Genomic DNA, 22,264 nt, shown 5'->3' on the forward strand with positions numbered 1-22,264 from the left:
GCAGAGAGCCCGATGCGGGGCTCGATCCCAGGACCCTGGGATCATGATCTGAGCTGAAGGCAGAGGCTTTAACCCACTGAGCCACTCAGGCGCCCCTCACCAACAATTTTTAAGAACAACCTTCCATGGGGCCACAATGCATAACAACAATAAAAGCTAAGGTGCTCTGGTTGAAGGGAGGCTGTGAGCCTGGAGCCCCAGCAGCTCAACCTCCCCTGCCCCAAACCCAACCCACCAGACACACTTGTTCTGTCAAGCTCTGCTGATAAGCACTGACCTAGAAAAAGAACACAGATATTCAGAATGTGGACACTAACATCCAAGAATCTCCTCCTGGCCCTGAGGACTACCACGGAAGCCTCCAGAAATATCTCCCACGGCTTTTGTGGAAAGAACGCAGCCCCTAACAATCACTCTGCTTTCAGTGTCTAGCATGGAGCTTAAAGAGCATCTCCACTTCTCCTGTGCTCTCTGTCCCTACTTGTTCACGGCAGGTCTCTGGCATATGTATGGCACAAAACACTAGATAAACAGTTCCACAGTATACTCTAGAATTAATATACTCTAGAATTAATATACTCTAGAATTAATATTTTCCCTAAGTTTTTTAGTTGGGATGCATTTGGTAGCTGATAACCCGAAAAAGTCTTCTTTGAGACAAAAAAAAATATAGCCCATTTCTCAAGGTTCAATTTCCTTAAATAAAACATCACAATCATTAATTAGCCATGAGAACTAACCTGCAGACACGGGCTGGAAAATACAACTTTTGCCAAGAACGACATAGATACTGCGAATGGTCAATCACTCTGATCCAATCAAGTTCATCCATTGACACTTCGATGAAGTATGAGTAAGACCTGTGAATCAAAAGGAAAAACGCAGAAAAAAGTACCATATTAAAATAACAAAACCAAGTCATACTTTAATAAAACATTAAAAGATACAAAAAAATATACTGTTTGCTAATTGGATTTTCTGCATAACAATCAAATTATTATCAGAACTTCCTGTATAACAATCAAATCCTGATAATAATAAAATCTGTATAGACCCACTATTGTAACATGCACCACAACGCACTGAACTTATCTCTCCGCACGTTTGTATGCCTTATTGGATTGCAAGCTGCTTAAGAACAAGGAACATGCCATATTTATCTTCATCTGTTCAGGGCCTAGCACCCTGTTTGGCACATATCTAGCATGCAAGATAATTGTTCATTTCCAAACAGAGCCAGGATGCCTTGCTCCTACTGTATTAGCAGATTCATAAAGCCATGACAGAGAGAGGACACAAAATCGAGGAGTCGGAGGTGTGTCTTCTCCTTCTATATTCCCTAGTCTGGGTGTCCAGCCCTATTCCCTCAGGATAGCCAACTCAGAATGGTCCCCCAGGAAGGCCAGCTTATCTCCTGCTCCCTCTTAAGTCTCCCATCATCCTACACAAATATGTGGCCTGAAGAAAAATAAATGACATGGGTGTAGAGATAATATGTGTTTCTTTTGGGTACAACATAGAATTTGGCAGCTAATAATCTGGCAGTAATGAAAATAGCCTATCATCCTTCCCTAGTCCGCTATGCTGGACCATTAGATGCTGGTCTCATACTGCACAAATCTATATTCCCCTGTCATAAGCCAAATTTAAATTTGAGATGCAGTTATTACTTGTACTGTAATATCAACAGGAACAATCTCAAAAGATTTAGGTGACCATAAATGTCAGCCTGCAACCAACAGTTGTGACCAGAAAAGGTCAGCTTATTTTGTGTCATCCCCTCATTTTCTGCTGTCCCCTCACTCCCATTCATTTTATCGCTCAGTCTCAAACTGGTTATAACCTTTTATTGAACCTCTCTGGGTTATCAGTAATGCAGGATATAATTTTACAACACATGTCAGAATCTTTTGGGCTTAAGATTCTGAATTTTTCACCTTTGCTTAGAATGATAACAACTTCTGTGAAGAAAGAACTGCTACGTGGTTAAGTCCCCTGTGACTGTAATGCACGCATTAAAACAAAGTGGCCTATAAATATTTAACATCATGGAAACGATAACTACTTTTAGTCTGAAACATACTAACCTTTTCTTTTGTTATCTTTATACTAATTTCACTATTAATTAGATGAATGAATATATGTAAAACTTTGAGAACAGTACCTACACCACATAAAAGTAATGAAAGTGCTATATAATTATTGTTATACTGTTATTATTAACCCAGAGACTCTTGGAAATGATATGTGAATTAGCTCCATTTTGCCAATTAAACATTATATTATATCCAATAAGATACATAACAGAAAATATATATATATATATTTTAAGATTTTATTTATTTATTTGAGAGACAGACAGAGAGAGCGAGCATGAGAGGGGAGAAGGTCAGAGAGAGAAGCAGACTCCCCGTGGAGCTGGGAGCCCAAGGCGGGACTCTATCCCAGAACTCTGGGACCATGACCCGAACCGAAGGCAGTTGCTTAACCAACTGAGCCACCCAGGCGCCCATCAGGAAATATATTCTTAATAAGGAGAAACAGATAAAGACAACCTGGGGACCTTGAACACCTGTGCCTCTGAGAAATGCTGACTCTCACTTCATGAAGATTCCCTTGTATTTGGTTCAAAGGGCCTAAAAGGCCCAAGTGGTGGCCAGCGGTGCTAAGAGAAATGAATTACCATGCAAGGGTATCATCACCATTACTACTAAGCCCTTCATGCCCAGACTCAAAGAGGCATGAGTAGGGCCTAAAAGACTATACCAGTTTCTGGGTATGTAGGGTTTAGGTTAACGATGGGCAGAGATGAGAGAAAAAGTTCTTGCTCACTCAACTGCTCTGGTACTTCTTAGCATCATGGATGAGCCCTAGAAACTATGGTGGGTGAAAAATGTCAGAGGTACCCCAAGAAAGGCAGAATCTTGAAGTCACTACAAAGTGGGTGGGTTCCAAGCCTGGAGCCCACCAAATATTTTTCACAAACTTCCTTTATTTTGAGGATGATTATTTATCCACCCACTAAAAGACAATTTTTTTTTCTTCATCCATAGGATAAAATGCATTTAAAAAGTCATAATATTCGAAAGTAAAGAATCAAGTAAATAAAAAATGCTAACCTAGAAGGCAGAATACCAAACAACCATAAATAACAGTAAAGGAATATTTTATTTAGAGAAATTTTTTTTTTTTAGATTTTTACTTATTTACTTGAGAGAGAGAATGAGAGAGAGAGAGAGAGAGAAAGCGCGCGCACGAGATGGGGAGGGTCAGAGGGAGACACAGACTCCCTGATGAGCAGGGACCCCCCCCCTCATGTGGGACTGGATCCTGGGACTCCAGGATCATGACCTGAGCAGAGGGCAGTCACTAGCCACACCAAGGCGCCACACCAAGGTGCCCCTAGAGGAATATTTAAAGAGCAGAATGTTCACAATGTATGAATTACAAAGTGAAGTTAGCCTTTACACATTTCATCTCTATTTTGTAAAACTATGTGCGGTTTCTGTTTTGTGTATGTGTATGTGCGGGTGACTAGTCAAATATATACAAAGTTAGATAGATAAATACTAGTTAGACATATACTTGTTAGATATATACAAAGATTACTAATGGCCAGTGAGATTACTAACAATTTCTATTTTCTCCTTTGTGCTTTTCTATATTTTCTACGTTTTCCATGACAAACACTATTCATTACTTTTATAAGCAGAAAAAAGCAAAAAACATTTTTTTAAAAGGAATATAACCTTTAACTCTTCCCTCAGAACTAAACTTCAAGAGAAATAGCAAAACGATCCGAAGGAAATAAACCACCAAATCTGTAAAACCAAAATTAGGTCAAGTCAATCAAACATAATGTCATTTTCTGTCCATGTCATACTAATCACTCACCGGCTATCTCGGTCCCACAGGAGTATCCGTATGTGATTGATGATAGATGGTTGACCTAGCTTAATCTCAATGCCAGAACGGCAGTCATCATCAATTGGGTGCCTAGAAAATCCATGATCCAAATCGTAGTTTTGAGTATCGCCGTCTAATAAGGCAGACTTCAGCTCCCCTTTTACAACCTGGGCTCCATACTTCATGGTTGCAATATTTTCTTCTGGGACTACAGTTAAAAACAGAAAAAGCAAGGTCAATGGTTACTTGGTAAATTATTCTATACTGTGAGAAACAGGACAAAATTCTAGCATTCTAGTTGATTCTACTATATGTATTTCATTTAAAAATGGCAGAGACTTGTCTCTGATAGAGGATGTGGAATATCTGTGAGGATTAAGATACCATCCACAGTTTAAATTTAATGACACCACCAAAGCCACAGAGTGTCTGAGAGTAATGTTACTAAGAAAAAGTTGGTAATACTAGGGGGAAAAAAAAAAGCCATGTACTAGGACAAACAAATCAGCTCTGAGTTCACTCTATTAGTAGCTTTATTTTTTTTTAAGATTTTATTTATTTATTTGACAGAAAGATAGAGAGAGCACAAGTAAGCAGAGTGGCAGACAGAGGGAGAGAAGAAGCAGGCTCTCCACTGATCAGGGAACCTGATGTGGGGCTTGATCCCAGGACCTGGGGGTCATGACCAAGCCAAAGGCAGCCACTTAACCGACTAAGCCACCGAGGCGCCCTGGTTAGTAGCTTTAATTTAATATCTACTGGACAAAACTGGCATATAAGATGACTTGTACCCGCCGTTTGGACTGACCACAACATATAAAAGCAAAGCAGACAGACCAGATATCTGATTAAACAACAGAAGACACATTCCAATATAGCAGAGCTGCTGGACATGGATTATGCGGACATGCTGAAGTAATTAATCTAGCGAAAAAACAATAATATATGTAAAAAAAGGTGTATTTTTACTTCACTTGAGCATTTTAAAAATGAAAATTCAGGGGCACCTAGGTGGCTCAGTTGTTAAGCGTCTGCCTTTGGCCCAGGTCATGATCCCAGAGTCCTGGGATTGAGCCCCACATTGGGCTCCCTGCTCATCGGGAAGCCTGATTCTCCCTCTCCCACTCTCCCTGCTTGTGTTCTCTCTCTTGCTGTCTCTCTCTGTCAAATAAATAAATAAAACCTTAAAAAAAAAAAAAAAGAAAATTCAGCCAGTCATCAAAATTAGTGTTATATAATTAATATAAAAATACAATATAATTAAAATAAATAACAATTATTATATATAAATATAATTATATATAAACATATATAAGTAAAGTATAATACAATAATTATTTATAATATATTTATTATAAATATTATAATATATAAATATTTTATATATTATATAATCACCATAATTGTTACGTATTTATTATAAATATTTTAATTCTATATTATAATATTTATAATTCATAATAATCCTATATTATATATAAATAATATACAATGTAATACTTATATAAATAATGAAATAATAAATAAATAAAAATAATATAATAATAATAATTGACATATATATACAATATAATAATTATATAATTAACCCCTTCCCCTCTTCCACACTGTAAGTGTCAGTTGTTTCTGGAACTCTAAAGTTCTCTATGCAAAGCTTGCGTGCCCTCTAGGTGCCAATGTTCTAAGTGACACTCTCTATGGAGAGACAAGAGGCAGCAAAAACCAGCTGTGAAGAGCTTGAGCTTCAGATCAGAGTTCAAACAGTGGTCATGCCTCTAACCAGGCCAACCACTTTGGGGAAGTTATCCTCTCTGAACCTCAGTCTCTTAAGAGGGCAATACCTAGCCCGGGGTGTTTTTGTTTATTTGTTGGAAGGATTAAATGAGATGATGTTCGCAAAGCACACAGTAAGCTCTAAAAAAATTATCAGAATTATTATGAAGCATATACTAAACAAGACACAATAAGAGAACCAAGCAAGTTTACAGACTATAAATAAATGCTGAATTCTCACAGCACATATACATCTTGGCTATGTGATTTAAATAGGGGAAGTGTGAGCTATAATTAGGCTTTTAGGGAAAGGGGGTAAGTAATTCATCACTGCATATTTCTTCAAAAATGTGGGTTGTTGTTTTTTTTTAAATGTGGGTTTTAATAAAAATTTTTTCAGGGATGCCTGAGTGGCTCAGTCGTTAAGTGTCTGACTCTTGCTTTTAGCTCAGGTCATGATCTCAGGGTTGTGAGATTGAGCCCCATGTCAAGCTCCTCGCTGGGCATGGAGCCTTCTTAGGATTCTCTCTCTCCCTCTCCCCCTTCTGCCCCCCTGATCACGCACACTCTCTCTCTTACAAAAGAAAAAATTAATTGAAAACGTTTTTTGGATGCAGCCAGGTAAAGGGAATGATTCCAGAAGATGACAATAAATGCAGCTGACAAATGGGGGCTGGAGTAGGTCTATTTAACTCACAAAAGGGTAAGGCAGGGGCTCCTGGGTGGCTCAGTGGGTTAAAGCCTCTGCCTTTGGCTCAGGTCATGATCCCAGAGTACTGGGATCGGGCCCCGCATCAGGCTCTCTGCTCAGCAGGGAGCCTGCTTCCTCCTCTCTCTCTCTGCCTGCCTCTCTGCCTACTTGCGATCTCTATCTGTCAAATAAATAAATAAAATATTTTAAAAGAAAAAAAAGGGTAAGGCAACTCAGAAAAAAAAAAAAATGAAACCTACTCATGTTCAACCTCTTTTGTGCTTATGTGATACAGGTTTTTAACTTCCTGAGTTCTATTAGTTCATGGTACTCATATATATTCTTCATTATGCATTTCTCATTTATTTAACAAACCTTATTAATTCATTTGATTCACTCCTCACAACCCTTTGAGTGAAATACTATTACATGACCATTTCACAGATGGGGAAGTAGGTGCAGAGAAAGGATGGATGGACTTTGGTGCCTAAGGTCACATAGACAGCCAGTAACAGAGCTGTGATTAGAACCCAGCAGTCTGCCTCCAGGAGCCCTGTCTGCCATCTCCATCATAAGGGTTTCTGAGGAGAAGACCATATTTACCCCTCCCCATCTAATCCCCTCCCTAAAAGGTCACCTGAGACTCAGGGGGAAAAAACAGAGTCTGATACAGTGTAAAAACAAAGAGAGTTGTATCTAAAGTGAGAAGTTGTATCTAAATCTGAGACTCCGGCTTTACTGCACACTGCCTCTGCCTGAGGCCACTCCGTCTCTGAATCTGCATCTGTTTTCTCATCTACAAATAATACTGTGTCCAACCCACCCTCTGTGTTACTGTAAAGATCAGACTACAGAAAATATATGCTACAATTACGGAGGATTCAATCTGTACCAGGTACCACCGCAATACCTCAGAGAATGAGACAGATGGGCCCTGCCCTCCTGATGTCTCCAATCCAGAGATGAAGCACTTCATAAAGCAAGCAAACAGAAACTCCCAACTGACACTCTTTAGTGTCAGTAATGTGTAACCCTTGGTAAAAAGAGATCTCTGTTCCCTTGCTGCTCGGTATAAAATGTGAGGGTCTAAAGTCTGTCACTGCTGACCACTGCAACCATCTCCACCAGTTCTGACACCACTAGTCAAGACCACACCGAAAAAGGGGGAACTCAAGCTTTCAGACTTAGAAAGTGCTGCTAACCTTTGATTTTCTCTAAACACAAGCTTTTTCATCTCTAAAATTTAGCAGGCTTGGAATAACACACAGACACAAGGGTTTCAAGTGAGTGTAACTGAAAGTCTAAAATGGAAATGAAATTGCTACCACAAGTCTAAAGTCTTCTTTTGAAGTTTATTTCAAGAGCACTTGAGAACTTTTCTAACTATTCTTGATACAGATTCTCCCAAAAGTATCTTTTACTTTAAAATGGGAAACACTCACACAAGTGGAAATTCTCTCATGGTGACTATAATCTGAGTATCTTGTGGGATAAAAATACAACTCCAAGTGTGTGGGAGCGGGGGTGCCATGCACACACACATGCATGTACAAAACCTATAGTTAAATTTAAGAAGAATTTAAGAAAAAAAGTGATCATGAGAAAATTCAGTCATAATAAAATAACTCAAACCATAAATATTCTTACCGCCTGTATTGGGGCTCAGAGAAAAAGAGCTCTCAAAAAATACAGGTGTTAGGGATTAAACAACCAAGCAGATAACAATACTTTTCTTTGCATTTGTAATTTTGGATGCATTTTACAAATATGAAAAAAAAAATTAAGCTCTGAAGTTCCATAGTTAGGCAGAAACAAGCCATTATTTGAAAGGAAAGCTATGGAGAAATGGAGTAGGACTGGCCACTAGCTATACAGTACCAAAATCTGGTGCCAGGTTAGTTACCTTGTGTTTTCCTTTGATTGCGTTATGTTTTTAATCATCCTTTGTTGAACTTTCTTTTACATCTAGGCTGAGACAGTTGTCTACTGCTGATGGGTCATCTGGAGCCACACCTGGTTCTCTGCCCACTGCCATCTCTTTACCTACTTTTGTACCCCAAATCACCTTGTACTCCCCAACCTGACTTCCCTGGAAGATGTGTGGCTCTGCCCTTCCAACAAGTGTGGCATTACAAGGGGCTTTCTTGACAACCGCTGTCTTCCCTAACTCTCCCCATTATCTCCACTCTCTGCAGGCCTCCTTTCCACATTTGACAGTACTCGTGCTCAAACATGCCAAACACAAAACACCAACAGAAAATAACCCAGGCAGGAGACTCTGTCGGAGAGCACTGGCCTTGTGAGTCAGATCAGCACTTTGGTTCCAGCTCAGGCTTCGATTCCACTCAGCAACTTTAGGCGAGTTACTTATAAAGATCACAGAATGAAAGCTTCTAAGAGCTGAATGGGACCTTCATCCTATATATTTAAGGAAAAAAAAATTTCTAAGCTGCCTTCTGTGTGCCGGACTATGCTGGACTCACCCTCCAGCAGCTCATCATCTCATACAGACAAGTGCATATCAAACATAAAAACGCCTCCACAGAGAATGCTCAGGAGGGATTCTTTGTGAACCCCCTAGTTTACCAACAAAGATACTATCAACTATAGCTGGGAAGATAAATAACATATATGTCAAAGAGTTTTAAAAATATTAAAGTTTCAGGGGTGCCTGCATGGCTCAGTTGGTTGAGCAGCTGACTCTTGGTTTAGGGTCAGGTCCTGAGATCAGCCCCACATCAGGCTCCATGATCAGCGAGAAGTCCGCTTGAGACTCTCTCTCCCTCTGCTCCACCCCCTGCTTGTACTCTCTCTATGTCTCTCTCTCTCTCAAATAAATAAATAACACCTTAAAAAAAAGAAACCTTGAGAATGGAAGCTGTGATATGTTCCCTGCTATAAACATAAAGAAACAATATTGTCCTCTTTCCGAGAGTCTAAAATCTGAGACACACAAAACAAAGTATAACTCAGACTGAACAGAAAAAGCACTAACTTTCAAGGCAGAAATACCTCCATAGTTAAGATAAAACTAAGCATTAAGGGAATGGTCTGAGTGCAAGTTGTTCAAATACCTACGGAGAAAAAATAATTTCATTAAAGTTAATTCCTTTCCCCATGTGTGTGTACAAAACTACTCAAAACCACCTTCCCAGAAAGACTAACCATCACTGGTGAGTTAAAACATCCTTTGGATCTTTTTTTTTTTTTTTTAAGGAGGAAAAAAATTGTAATTGGGTTAAAATCCTCAGGATATGCAGCTCTAAGAGTTGAATCTTCCAGTAACCAATATTAATAAACTCAAAGAAAAAACATTAGTATCTGTGGTGTCCCTAATCCAGAATAGAACCTCTCCACAGTTCATGGAAAGTCCCAAAGACACAGGAGCTACACGCAGGGGAGAACAAAGAAACAAAACAAATTTGGTCAACAGTTTCAAAATAAGCATAACTACCTTTCCCGGAACAATTCAGGAAGACTTCTGAAATTTCAGACCAAGTATTCCTAACAGAGAAGAAATGTGATAAAAGAAAATAATGGTATGTCTGGATAACATTAACTTAGAGAATAACTAATGTATCTTTTTAGGAGCTGACAGGAAAGTGCTATGCACCCTTAGTTGATATTATGGATTTTACTACCCACATAGTTAAAAAGTCAGAAAACCAGCCTGCTATTTAATCATTTCTCAAGTTCAGAAGTGAGATAAAAGATTCTCAGACATTTATATAATCTCTTCCTTGAGATCTCACTGGATTATGCCAAGATGAATAATTTAACATTTTTGAGTAATAATTACAGTAAATAACGTCATTCCAGAACCGAATGTGGCTCAGCTGGTTGAGTACTCCCTTTCATGGTAATCTCCTGGCTTTATTATAACCCAGGTCTGACACCTCCGGTGACCAGCTGATCAATTCTAAGCTACCATTAACTAAATGAAGTTTCCAAAGCACCTGAAAAAATGGCCCAAGCTTATTCCTATAATGAATCCAGTTGTAGGGCCCTATCAACACCTCAAATCAAAGATAGGGCAAGAAGGGAGAAAAAGAAACTTATATGAGCAGATCTGACAATGAGGATTCAGAAATTCCAAAATTCTATTACTCATCTTGTTACCTCCCCCTCTTCCATCCCCCCACCTAGGACCACTCTCTAGCACCTCCAATCTCTTCCCAGATCTCTCTTGAGCTATTCCCTCTAGCTGCCATACTATTTCTCTACTGCCTTTCACTTCAATTCACACTGGACGGTCAACATATCATATTTACTATCATTTCAAACCCATGCCTAATTCCCCATTTAGCCAAGCTTCTGCTCAGACTACTCACCAACCGACTACAACTTACATCCCAAAGTTTTCTCTCAATCCTCATTCTTCTGACTTCCCAGCACCACTAAATACCAGCAACTACCTTCTCTGTATAAAAGTTCTCTCCTCTGCTGGCTTCTATAACCCTACCCCGTTTTTTCTCTACCTCTCTTAATTCTTCTTTCTCTATTCAGGCCCCTGTCTACAGATTTTCTCCAAATCTCAGACTCTGAGCTTTAGTTCCTTCTCTACACTCTAGCCCAGGGCTCAACTCTTTCTTCACCAGCTCTGATTGCTTCCTAAATGCCAGTAACATGGTTCCACTGCTACTCCTATGTGTTCACTCACCAAATGTCTGCTATATGCTATATGCCATCTTAAACGTTGAGGATACAAAGATCAACAAACCTTACAAGGATCATCTCTGCCTTCAAGGATCAAAGATAAGTTAACAAAAATGTTTAAAACAATGTAATAAATGTGGTAATTCCTACACAGATATACAGAGAGGAGGAAGAACACAAATAATGATAACATAACAATGGTTTCCTAGATTGAATTTCCAGACATGATTTGCACGAATTATTTCAACTAATTCTCCTAACAATACTAGGAAATGCAGGACTAACAGTAAAATTCTTATGTAACTTAATGCCAGGTCATATAATTAATAAGTAATTCATTTGGGATCTGAAGTCAAACTTTTCTGGCTCCAAAACCACTACTTTTTCTTCTGCGCCCAATGATAAGAAGTCTAAATCTGATGAGTCAGGAGAGAAATCCAGACTAAGGACAACTATTTAAGGTGAATCAGTATTGAAAACAATGTAAGAACATGGTCAAGGAAAAGATCACTCAGGGAAATGACTAACATGGGACAGAACTTGGTACTTATATGTTCCAGAAACCCCCAAACTCGGTAAGTCTAAAATCAAGCTCAGCATCTTCAAAGAACTACTAAATTTCTTTATTTCTAAGACACATATTTTTTCAAATTTTAACATTCCTGAAATTGGGATATAGATATGACAGTGAGTCATGGTTTAACTGAGAGTACTCTTTTCTTTCTTAGTGGTACACAAAACAATGGCACCTTAGAACTTCTGGTTTCTTAGATTTGATAAAATAAGGTAACTTCCTCCTAAACTCAATCCTCAAATTAATATCCCTTAAGTCACCAAGATCTAATTTTTTAGAATAATATCTCCTTTATACATACTTACTTTCTCTCTTCCCTACAGCCACTTCAGTTTACAGTTGTATCAACCTCGTGCAGATCAAATACCCTCCTTGCTGGTCTCCCTGAACCAATTCTCTATTCCAGGTGAGCAAGTACAGCACCATGGATCAAACTTTTAAAAACATCATCATACTCATGCATCTCTCCCTCTCAAAAATTTGCTGCTCATCGGGCATAAGCAAAACTCCCAAGCTAGTTTGACAGACTTCCATGATTTTGGCGGAGCTGACCTTTACAGACATTGTTGTTAGTCGATGCAAGCCTTCTGCTCTAGTCCACCTCTTCTATTCCCGGTCTCTCAAATGCTCTACTTGGTCTGTCAAACGTAACCACTCCTCCCCTCAGAACACACTTCACCCCGATGCCACTCATAATATCCAAGGTCAGGATTCACCTCAGGCTTCAAAATCTCCATGAAATCTCCTTTAATCCTTCTAAGCCATATCCTCTTCCGACATTCACAACATGTACTCACTTTCAACATGGTTGTACTTAACTTTTCATGGCAGTGTAAGTCTTATATCCACAAGGATATTAAAAGGATCAAAGGTGGAGATTATATTTTGCAGTTACACAGCATAACATAGCTTTACACAGCCTAACTACATAGGTCTGCCTCTCCGCTCTGCATCTTTCTGTGTGACATTGGGCAAGTTACTTAACCTCTCTGTGCAATGGAGACAATAATGGTACCTATTTCAAAAGGCTGTTGTAAGAATTAAATGACCATGTAGAACTGTTATTGAGAATACAAGCACTTTATAAGCACTTCATAATTGCTATTATTTTTCTTAATAAGAACAATCACATAAGTGTTGAAAATAGCTATTACTACTATTTAAATCTCTGTGTTCACAGTACCTCAAATAATAATAAGTACAGAGCACATACTCAGTGCTGATTTGAGGAAGGCAGGAGAGGTCTTAGCATGAGAAGAAGCTTTTCAGGAAAGTGTCTATTTCTGATATTCTAGGGAACAGCTAAAGAAATTTGTCCAGGAATGGCAAGAAATACCTATTTTGGAGTCTACAAAGGCTCCACAATCTCTGGGGGAATTAAGAGGAGAACAAGAGAAAGCAAAACTATATGTTCTTAGACCCACACTTACCACGTACACCTGCAACTAGAGTTTTGTAACTCATTTTATAGCTGAGACTGTCAGACAAGGGAGAAAACATCTGCAGGAGATGAGGATAAACAGGTACTCACTGAGCATGCCTCTGTAATTGAGGTCCATATCCCGGCTCTCTGATCGAACTTTAATAGCATCCAGAATGGCATCGGGAGACAACAGTCCTGAAGGCCTCACAACGTTCAGAAGTTCAGTGAGGCTCATCAGAGGCAAACGCACAGCCTGCATGATTTCAGCATGATTCTCCTTCGAATTGTGCTTACACCAATTTAACAAGGCTAGGAAAATATCTTTCTCGGGAGCTGCAAATGAATCTCTTAATACGATGTTTAAAAGTGCTGTCTGAAAAGGATAAAAAAAAAAATTCCAGTCATTATGGAGTTCAGCCCTATGTATGATCAATCAGCAAAACCTCACAGAACTGCAAGGATCGCTTCTATCTCAACAACTCTCTTCGACCATCTTCTTTCTTTAATCTTTGTGCTATGTGCCCTCTTGCCCATCATGGCTCCGTGAATAGCCATGGGCATCTTGTACCACTACATCAAATGTCGAGTCTTTCCCACACATCTGTACCTATCTTCAATAAAACAAGAAGAAAAATGGCAACATGAGGAGCTGTCATTCCATGCAGGCTCTCCAGGAGAGCACACATTTATAGGCCAGTAAGATAGATCAAGATTCGAAATCTTGTGTTCCACAGTATTACTGCACTCCCGTAGTTCTAGTTTTCAGATTTCCAGACTGACCACCAGCAACAATGGGGCAACCCTCAAAGACCCTTGCCTCCAAAAAATTAAGTAGGATAGTAAAAAACATCCAGGCCAAAATATGTAGCATTTCAAATATGTTTTCCCATCTGAAATATTTAGGTCCTTCCTAAATATTTTAAATTGGAGGAACAAAATATTTTATGTTGGAGGAACATAAAAAGGGAAAGGAGAAACCAGGGTTCAGAGACAGATTTGAGCAAAACAGTCTATTTTTTTGAGCCAGCAAAACAACAACAACAACAACAACAACAAACAGTGGACTTAAAACATCCAAGGACACCTCAGATCTCCTTTATGAACTTTCCCTCTCACAATAAGGAATTATTAGTTGCACCTCTCTGTTGGAGAGATACAAAACCAAAAAATAGTAGGCAACGTCACAGAGGAACCTATCTGACAGGCATCACTTGGAAAATACCCACCCTGCATAGAACCTACCAAAAGAATCTTAAAAAAGGAAAAATAGGAATGTGCCTCTCTCTTATATGATCTACATAGAGTCTCAGTAGCCGGAGGCAGGCAGCTAGACAGACGACCTCTTCCAGACCGACAGTTCCTAATCTTTTACTCTTAGTCTATGGCTCTCTTCCAGCTGCACAGATCTAAATAACGCGATGCATGCCTGCAGAGTACTTGCAGATGACGACACACCTTAGAAAGGGAGAGGAAGCCTTCACTGGAGAGCACCTCCTGAGCATTTCTGTCCATAAACATGCAGCACATGCAAGTTAACTTGGGAAGTGAGTAGAGGCTGGCAACATCAAAAGTCATGCAGACATTCTGAATGTTAAGTATGGTGCAGAGATACTCAGAGGTAGAATCCTCCAGCTCTGGAAATCCATATTTATGAGCCAGGCTCAGAAAGTCCAGCAACACCTCCTCCTTCTCATCTGTCAGCGTTGCCCGCCCAGTGTAGATGTATTTAAGCAGCATGGTGAATGCTTCTGCGGTGGTGTCTTGGAGAGGGATTTCTGCTTCGGGCTGAGATTCTCGCATCCCACCATACAGTAATGCTCTGCATGTCAGAGAACAAATACATGAGGAAGACCTCAGATAAGATTTGCTACAATATTATGAAATCACGGTTATCAGCATTATGCAAACATGAATTTGTTTAATGATTCAAAGATTCAGGTGAAGAAATGCATAGTAATCATTTTAAATAGTTCTCTAAAGAAAGAGAAATGATTTATAAACTATTTTGGATTAATTCTATAAACAATTGGACTAATGAAATATCCTGAGACTTCAAATATGTAATAAACATTCATTAAGTAGAAAGATGAAAGCGCTCTTTTGAAAGGAACAGCGAAATCCATATAAACAGATTAAAGGTCAATAAGCTTTTTAAAAAGTAAAACTCTATAGGAAAAGATATAATCACATAAAAACAATTATACCCAACCAGGTGCCATTCTCCCCTGTTAGACTGGCAGAAATTAAAAATCCCGTTAACTATGCAGTACTACAAAAGCAATGGAATAACAGATTTTCTCATGCACTGCTTTGAGCCTATAAATAGGCACCACTTTGGGGAAAGTAATTTAAGTAATTCCTATTCAAATCTAAAATGGGCATACCCTTCAACTCAGTAATCTGTTAGGACTCAATTCTAGAGGAAATAATACAGCAAAGTAAAGATACATGTATAAGAATATATAGTGAAACAATGGAGGGATGCCTGGGTGGCTCAAGTGGGTTAAGCGTCTGCCTTTGGCTCAGGCCATGATCCCAGGGTGTTGGGACTCAGTCCCAGCTGAGCTCCTTGCTCAGCAGGGAGCCTGTTTCTCCCTCTGCCTTCGGCTCCTCCTGCTTGTCCACACATTCTCTGACAAGTGAATAAAATCTTAAAAAAAAAAAAAGAAACAATGGAAACACTGAAAAAAATCTTAAATGTCTATCAACAGAAACAGAATTTTAAAAACTGATACATACTTCTGTGCAGCTATTACAGAGATAAACGAGATCGATGTATACAGTCTTCAAAAGATATCCAGGATATAGTATGTAAGTCAAGTTGCAGACCCAGATGTGTTGATGGGAAAAAGTATATACCACATATTTATGTGTATGCACATAGATATATAGGTGTATCTAATCACATTGAGAAAAACTGGGGGAAACTCATCTTACACTGTTAACAGAGGTTGTCTCTGGGGAATGGGATTAGATGGCTGGGAGGGCAGGACTTCCATTTGTTAGTTCATAAATTAAAAATAAAATTGGGAATGGGATTATGGGTGATTTGACTTCTTTTTTCCTGTCTTTCATTATTTTTCAGATTAAAAAAAATCCCATTATTGCTTATCTGCTCATCTAACAACTGAAAACCAGATAGCCCAGTCAGGTAATGAATTTGAATTTCTATCTCTATTACTGTAGGAGAAATAATATGAACTATTACTGTAGGAGAAATAATATGAACCAATTAAACCTCTAATCCATCAGGAAAGAAAGGAGGACAAAGGAGGAGTACAGAAAAAGAAGAGTTGAAGCGAGAAAGAAAATATGCAAAAGTGAAAACAAGAGAAAAAGGGGGCAAAAAGAGGCTCCCCTTGCTCCTAAAATTCTCAGAGTAGGACTAGCATTTCAAGGGTTCCCTCCATGTCTGTTGGAATTCCTCCCACCCTCCTCCAGGTCTTGGCATTCTTGATGGCCTCAGGGAAATAGCTGAAACTCCAGGCAAAGATTCACAAATATTTGGAGCATATTTTTCTACTGGGTTATACTATGCCTAAAAACACCCTTGAAGGTCTTCATTAATCCAGAGAGTATCCCACCACGACCTTAAAATTACTGGACTAAAGAACACTTTCCTAGGGAGATCTCACCAAGGCTTATTCCCACTGCAGTATGAGCTGTGGTATTCGCCCAAATTCTCAATGTTTTAAAAGTGGTTTTGATGTGGCTTCCTTGGTACTAAATATGAACTCTCAAACTGTGAAAAATTCCCTCGTGGACAGTTAGTCTGTCCTCATCTGCTAATTGATAGGCTCTATGACAACAATTAGGGAGGCTTCTCCTAACGTTCCTTTGCATATGAACGTGTCAGCAATGAGAATATAAAATAACATTACCAATGACTCTGAGTTGAGCCTAGTGAGTCATGATATACTACAAATGTTCAAAATCCACAAAGAGACACCAAGAACAAGTTCAGTAAGGGAGTATATTCCATTCACTCAATATGATCTTCAAATTTCTAAAAGCATGTGAGTTTCTTTTGAGAATATACTGATCGTCTAAAAGATATCCACACACGTTGTCTTGAATTCTTTTGGAAGAGGGAAGGTATATAATGTTAACAAATATTAAACATAAAGCTGAAAAGCTCTGACTAAAACACTTTAACAATAAAGAGTGGACCAGTAAGAAAAGAGAAACACAAAAGGAAACGTGTGCAGAGGACAAAGACCGGTTACTAATAGGACCAGACCAAGGCAGGCTGTCTGGGTGGAGCTGACCACTAGCAAGAGTGTAGGAGAGGGTCAGAGAGAACTCTCAAAAGATGCTCCTGGCTTCATCTACTGTGGCATTTTACATGTGCAAGACGGGAGGTTCTAAAAATGTTTAAAATGTACTCAAAGAGTTTGAATTGTAAATATTTCCAAGAGCCTCACCTCAATACAATGTGTGTGACTCCAGATATTGTTTTGTTGACTTAATTCTGGTTGTGAAAATCTGACTGTAGTTTTCACTAGAAGGTAAGCGTAATTTTCTCTAAGCCACTGGCATCTCAGGTTTTAGGTATGAGTCTCCCAAGTCAATCCATGATTTTCAGATATGGATGCTATGGATTTACCAAAGATAATTTATCACTCAGTCAATAATTCAGTAATGATTCCCTTCTAACAAATATTAGGTAAAATGTAGAGTAATTAGAGCTTAGCTTAACATTCATAACTCAGGAAATTAGAGGTCTGAGTGACAAACAAGGGCTACATATAAGCAGGATTTTTTTTTTTACATTAGCACATAAAGACTGCTTAGTTTTAGTTATATATTTGCTTAGTTTTAAAACTAAATTTCAAAAAAATAAACAAATAAAACTAAATCTCAGTAAATACTTAAATTTCCTTTAATTTGGGGTTGCCATCACTCCTCGGCCTTTTGGCTAAGATCAAGCGTAATACGGGGTTGCCAAACTGCCTATTTCAGAGATAGATCTGTTGGGTTACCTACAGGTCCTGGGCCTCAGTTGTCTGAAACTAAGAGGTATACATGTTTGTTAGCAAGTCCAGAGGTTGGTCCACTTACGCAGTAAGAAGCCGAATTGCCAGTAAATCAGCTTAAGTTCCATTAGTCATGAGCTGTGAGGAAAAGGTGAGGGCTGCAAAGACTCAGCCTGAGAAATATTCCTGACACCCTGAAAACAATGGTTGATGTGGAACATTCAAGTGTGGGAAGGCTCTGCACCCTCTAATTCTCAGGTGACTCCTGAAGGAAAAGGTGATTTAAAAAAAAAAAAAAATCTAACAAAAGTCTGTAAAGAGGGAATTCTTGTAGAGGTTGAACTCAAAGATTTAAATTGTTATGCTTTGTTACATATTTTTCATAGAGGAGAAAAATACCAGTGTTTTCCACAAGTGACTTGAATCTTCAAAAAATAATATACACTTACCGAAAATATTGGCACCTCGCTGCTAAAATTACCCTGTGGGCAGGAAAACGTTTCTTTTCCACAACGAATGTGACGTCACCATATTCTTCCCCAATCAGCAAGGCACCAATATGTTCAGACAAAATGTGCACGTGATCAATTTCCCCCACTGCAGTAAAGGGGCGAAGAGGGTGGCTGTTACTCATCTTGTAGAACAGGTGATAGTCGTTGATCTAGGATATAAAGAAGGGGTAAGAAGTAGTGGAAGGAGGGAAGTACACTTAGAAAATCACATACCATAAACAGAGCTAAGTAGGAATTTGAAGGACTTTAAAACAAATAGCATGAGAGAGATTGCATCATGACTCCCATCTTTATCAACCAATTTATTCTCAGAAGTAATTCAGCCTGACTCCATGAACTCCAGGCCCTTCAGTGTCTTATACTAGGAAAACAAAAATGCCAGTTCTTCTAACACAAACAGCACTTGGAGTCATTATATTCTAGAAAACCGTGCCAGTTACAGGAACCGTATTTCTTGGTACCTCAGGAAAAGAAAAACCAACAACTGGAACTCCTCTGTAGCACAGATCTACTTAATGAGGTTGGGTATAACTATACTCAGGAGGAGAGTCATCTGGGCATAGATCTAGACCTAAGTCATAAGCAGAATAAACTAAGTCATCAGATTCCAAATACCTTCAGAGGCTTTCGTCTGAAAATACCTTAAATATTTTCTAAAAAATAATCTTTTAGAGTCACAAAAATAGCCTGACATTTATTAATGAAACCTTTACCCCCTGAAAATAAAGAATAACCCTGATATTTTTCTTTAAACTGTAACTTCTAATTCAAACTCACAGCTCTGCCTGTGTTTACCACTACGTCATTACATTTAATCTCATTTACAGGCATTTCTTTGCTTTTGTATGCAATGCTTTTCTACAGATGTAACTAAAAATCGAAACATGATTAACAGTCTTATATGTTAGAAAGGGGAGTTATGTCCCTTGAAAGCTAAAAGTGTTTATATTCTTCAATCTCTCCAGTATTCGCAGGTTCTGTTTTTTCAGGGGTAAGTAACCCAGCAAGCAAGAGTCTTCACCGGCATTCAAGTGTCCCAGGTAAAGACATAGCTAACCGCTCAGAGGGGTGCCAGCTACCCCTCTACTGCTAACCATCTACTGCACCAGAGACCAGGGGAATTGAGACAGATGTGCCTTCTTCACTAGACCTCCACACCTTCTTGAACTGTCCACTTGGACCAGGATTAAAGGTTAAACCACTCTTAATCTGTAAACGACCATATCTAGATCCATTATTAGCAAGGTGCACAAAACATTTCTTTATCCCAGAAACTGCAGTGAGAAATCCTTGCGGTACAGGTTCCCCAAATCCTTGCTCCTCCATGTCCACCCCCAACAGAGAGAGCAACAGCAAGGACTGTAACACAGAGGGAGATGGAGCATGAGTTAGGCAAGAAGACACCCACTCCAGGTAGGTGGACAAGCTCCCGGCCCCCTAGATTAGGAGCATCAAAGGGATAGCAGCATACTCCCTTAACAGCCAAGATAAATCCCTCTTCAACTACAATTTTCACTTGAAAGCCTTAAAAAACGAATCATCTCCAGTCACCTATATATGAAAGATCAAAGTCAGCTTAAGAGGATCTATTTAGGAGTGTCAGCAAATAATGCATGATTAAATTATTTAATGTGTGATGCAAGAGTCTAATACAGAAGAAGTTGGCAAACTTTCTGCAAAGGGTCAGATAAATATTTTAGGCTTTACAGGCTATATGGTCTCTGTTTAGACCAGTGGAGCCAAAAACAGCCATTGACAATAAGTAAATGAATGAGCATGGCTATGTTCCAATAAAACTATTTGCTGAAAAGGGATGGATTTAACCCTCAAGACTATAGTTTGCCAAACCCCACTCTAATATATGATCAAAGATTGGCTATACTCTAGATAAAGGATCAGACTGTTTCTGGTTTTTGTTTTGGTTTCTGGCTGGATTACCCAACTGATGTCCAAAATAATATAGTCATTTCTAGTGTCAGCCATGAAATTCTGAAATCTACTGGTGCCTGACTTCAAAACCTCAGTACTCTTCAATGAACTCTTACATCACTATCCCGTATTTCAGTGATGGTGCATGGCTCTAAACAAAACAGACTCTTTCCCTGCCTGAACAAATGCATTGCACATACCCAGGGAATATATCCTCTGGTATAATAATCACTTATACTTTTACCCTGGTCATAAGTGAGATGAAACGACTCTTGATGAGAAAAGATTGATTTTTGGTTAACGAGCTGAAAGGTAAATTTATGACTCTTCAAATGATACATAATAAACATCAATAGTATATATATAAATATCTACCTTAATAGGTTCTCCAGATCTGTACTTCTTAATACATACAACTACATTTTGCTAAATTTACATTTTAATCACGCTTTTCCAACTGAAGATATAAAGTGAATATTGCCAGGTATAGAAAACAGCCACTTACTATGGAATAAATATAATTTTATTGGCATATAGTAATAATTTCAATTAGAGCAGTGACTGTCAATGAGCTACACACATTGGAATCACATGGGGAGCTTTAAAAAGGGGGCAGAAAAAGATGCTTGCACCGCATATCAGAAATTGTGACTTAGTTGGCCTAGAATACGGAATCACTCTTCTGAAGTGATTCTAACAAGCAGGCTAAAAAGGAGCCACTGATTTAGACTCTGCTGTTGTAGTCACATACCTTACTCAGGTGCACAAATACACACACACACAAAAAATCCACTAGAAAATTCGTTGAGGATTTGAGTCCATTTTGAATCTTATTGCAAAGAGGCAAATGGTGCCCACAAAATTACCAAGGCCACAGATCATAAGCAGAAAATATTTGAAAATATTTTTGTCCGATGCCATAGCTTAACTACAAATAGTTTGGGTCCACCCACCTGTATTTTTTTTTTTTTTTTTTTGACAGACAGCGATGACAAGTATGCAGCGAGGCAGGCAGAGAGAGGAGGAAGCAGACTCCCCGCGAAGCAGAGAGCCGGATGTGGCGCTTGATCCCAGGACCCTGGGATCATGACCTGAGCCGAAGGCAGAGGCTTAACCCACTAAGCCACCCAGGCGCCCCCACCCACCTGTATTTTAAAAAGTGTGTTTTAATTCAATTTTAAAATAAAATTAAATTAAGGTGTTAAAAACATGAAAAATAAAAAGCATGTTTTAGAAACACATATCAATAAAGGTAATTTTTAAAGCTCTAACTTTGATAAATAAAATTGGAAAAAATGTTAAAGTTCATGGTGTACAACTGTTTATTGACTTCTTTCTTAAGCTTTAAAACTCATTCTGCCACTGTCAACATATGTGATCTCTGACAAATTTTCTAACTTCCATGAGATTGTTTCCACACCTGTAATGACACAGTTATTGACTTTTTTATAATTTATATAACTCCGCCACTGCCTTTTAATATCACTGTTTTGACCTGACCTACGAAATGAACTCTCATGACTCAGCATATGATTGTACTCATGACTGCGATTTATTACAGCCAAAGAATACAAAACAAAATTAGTAAAGGTTTTGAAAAAACACATGGGGCAAAATCTGAGAACCTGACATAAGCTGCCAAGGGTCCTCTCCCAGTGGAATTACATGTGATGTACTTCATTCCCCCACCAACAACTTGTGACAAAACATGTTAAATGTTACCAAGCAGGAAGCTTGCTGGAGACTCAAAGCCCTGGCTATTTATAATGGATGCTGTTCCAATAGGTAGCCCCTATCTGGCATGTATCCAAATTCCAGACTCCC

General features: G+C 38.8%; 1 protein-coding gene across 2 annotated transcripts in view; it reads right to left on the minus strand.

Moving 5' to 3' along the window:
- Window positions 1-22,264, minus strand: part of BTBD9 (BTB domain containing 9) — a 411,032-nt gene that overhangs the window by 352,691 nt on the left and 36,077 nt on the right. For both annotated transcript variants that reach the window (XM_080806282.1, XM_080806283.1), the window contains exons 2-6: window positions 18,449-18,660; window positions 14,479-14,842; window positions 13,132-13,396; window positions 3,895-4,114; window positions 741-860 (exon numbers count right to left, since the gene is read on the minus strand). In XM_080806282.1, coding sequence (XP_080662408.1) covers window positions 741-860; window positions 3,895-4,114; window positions 13,132-13,396; window positions 14,479-14,842; window positions 18,449-18,633 — 1,154 coding nt within the window. In that variant the 5' untranslated portion in view covers window positions 18,634-18,660. The remainder of the gene's footprint in view (window positions 1-740; window positions 861-3,894; window positions 4,115-13,131; window positions 13,397-14,478; window positions 14,843-18,448; window positions 18,661-22,264) is intronic.

Source organism: Martes martes, assembly GCF_963455335.1.
Source record: "Martes martes genome assembly, chromosome: 6".
Classification (NCBI taxonomy): domain Eukaryota; kingdom Metazoa; phylum Chordata; class Mammalia; order Carnivora; family Mustelidae; genus Martes; species Martes martes.